The 2,500-nt window shown below is 43.0% G+C and overlaps 1 protein-coding gene across 1 annotated transcript in view; it reads left to right on the forward strand.

The window, feature by feature from the left end:
• The window catches only part of LOC143289445 (uncharacterized), a 7,692-nt gene that overhangs the window by 1,617 nt on the left and 3,575 nt on the right, over positions 1-2,500 (forward strand). Inside the window, exons 2-3 of the mRNA XM_076598414.1 lie at positions 357-433; positions 2,082-2,242. Of these exons, the coding sequence (XP_076454529.1) occupies positions 370-433; positions 2,082-2,242 (225 nt within the window). The 5' untranslated portion in view covers positions 357-369. The remainder of the gene's footprint in view (positions 1-356; positions 434-2,081; positions 2,243-2,500) is intronic.

A 2,500-nucleotide genomic window follows, 5' to 3' on the forward strand; every position in this document is an offset into this window, starting at 1 on the left:
CTGCCCAAGCTTTTAAAGTAATGTATAATTTTGATAGTAGAAGGAGAATTACTGGGGCAATAACTATCTGAAAGTGTCTGTCTAGTTCTGGTTTCTCGTTAGTTTGGTTAAATCAAGGTGTTGGGTGTGTTGAAAGCTTGTTGCCTTTATCAACAATTGATGGATCGTTATTGGTAAGACTGGAATAGTATTGCATATAGTGATATATTTTCTTTGTACAGATTGCTACACACCAAGAAACTAACACCACACCAACGCAATACCACACCACCACACCAACACACCCTCACACCAACATCCCGCCCCCCCTCCACACCCCCCGTGGCCTCCCACCAACAGCACAGTGACGGTTACAGGTACACAGTCACCATGAACGCCATGTGGATCCCCTGTCTTCTCCTCGTCTTCCTCGCTTCCAGCGCTCGTTGCCAAGGTGAGCACTCACCCCCCCCAACACCCCTCCCCCCCTCCGCACCCCCACACACTCCGAGATAAACCAGCTATCAACCAGCTCACCACGTGACCCCCAAGTCCCGGCTTCCTGCCTCTGTTTGTTTTGTTGTTGTTGTTGTTGTTGCTGCTGCTGATGTTGCTGTTGTTCTTGTGCCTCTGTTTTAACCTGAAGGTGTGTCTATGGTTGTTGCTGTTGTCTTTGTTGTACCTCTGTTTTAAGGTATATATGTGATTGTTGTCAAGTTGTTGTTGTCGTCGTTGTTGTTTTGCTTCTATATTCAGTTTAAGGTGTTACATGTTGTTGTGGTTGTTGTTATCGTGCATCTGTTTTAATTTCAAGGTGCATATGTGATTGTTGTCAAGTCGTTGTCGCCAGTGTTACTAAGTGGGTGAGGAGACAGACAAGATAAGGGAAGAAATATTTAGCGAGTTCAGTCTTCAGTCTCTCACTCTCTCAGTAAACAGAAATAGAAAACAGACACAAGGAACTTTCCCCTGAGCCAAATGTAACTATTAAGAAAAAAAAAAAAAAAAAAAAAAAGAAAAGAAAAGAAAAGAAAAAAAAGTTTTTTCATTCACTCACGCACACTTCCACCTGGAAACAAGTTATTTTAATTATGTTTTTTTAAAGACAGGAACAAATGTCTTGATTGTCACAAGTCAATTCTCTCTGTGCACAACTTGATCCAATCCCAGGATCGCCTCAGTCCTAGGCCGGCCAGTTAGTCTACTTACAGTAGTGTCAAGTCAATGTCCACCCCACTCACCCGTGGGAAACTCGGGCACCTCCTCCTCAGTGAACATTCCAGTTCCACAAGGTCCCTCCACTCCGTGGCCGGTCAACATGGAGCCCTGATGTTCGGAACATTCAAGGCACACAGACCACATCACCCGAGCTCTGACGCATTCAGACTGACGTTACAGCACATACATATACGCACACACACACATGAACAGGCACAGCTCACGATTCACCCACACTTACCACGTGCAAAACATTTCCACATTCATACAGGTATTCGAAATGTACAATTAATATTCCCCGTTCTTCCTCTGGCCACAGTTTTGTTGTTTTTGTGGTTGTAGTTGTTGCTTTTTTTACTTCACATAGCTCAAGAACAATGAATATAGTGTGTTGTTGGTTTTGTTGTTTTTGCCGTTGTTGTTTTTTACTTCACATAGCTCCAGTACAATGAATATAGTGTGTTGTTGGTTTTGTTGTTTTTGTTGTTGTAGTTGTTGCTTTTTTTTTACTTCACATAGCTCAAGTACAATGAATAAAGTGTGTTGTTGGTTTTGTTGTTGTAGTTGTTGTTTTTTACTTCACATAGCTCAAATACAATGATTAAAGTGTGTTGTTGTAGTTGTTGGGTTTTTTTTTTTACTTCACATAGCTCAAGTACAATGAATAAAGTGTGTTGATGTAGTTGTTGTTTTTTACTTCACATAGCTCAAGTACAATGAATAAAGCGTGTTGTTGTAGTTGTTGTTTTTTACTTCACATAGCTCAAGTACAATGAATAAAGCGTGTTGATGTAGTTGTTGTTTTTTACTTCACATAGCTCAAGTACAATGAATAAAGAGTGTTGATGTTGCTATCGTTCCTTCTCTCCCTCACCAATCAACAGATCCTGGGAACTGTACATCAAAGATCCCCAATGGTCAAGCGACGTGTCGTTCCGGGTCAGTGAGCTGTGACCCCGAGTACCTGTACTCCCTGAACGACACCTCCTTCACCTGTGGTCAGCAGCTCGGTCAGTGTGGTCGCTACATCTGGACTGGACAGGAGGTGGGTCTGGGCACGTGCGCCGAGGTTTTCTCGTCTGCTTTGTATTTGGATGAGATGATAAACCGAGGTCCCGTGTGCTGCATGCACTTAGCGCTCGTAAAAGAACCCACGGCAACAAAAGGGTTGTTCCTGGCAAAATTCTGCAGAAAAATCCACTTCAATAGGAAAAACAAATAAAACTGCACGCAGAAAGAAATACAAAAAAAATGGGTGGCGCTGTAGTGTAGCAACGCGCTCTCCCTGGGGAGAGCAGCCCGA

The sequence above is a fragment of the Babylonia areolata genome, chromosome 14 (genome assembly GCF_041734735.1).
Source record: "Babylonia areolata isolate BAREFJ2019XMU chromosome 14, ASM4173473v1, whole genome shotgun sequence".
Classification (NCBI taxonomy): Eukaryota; Metazoa; Mollusca; class Gastropoda; order Neogastropoda; family Buccinidae; genus Babylonia; species Babylonia areolata.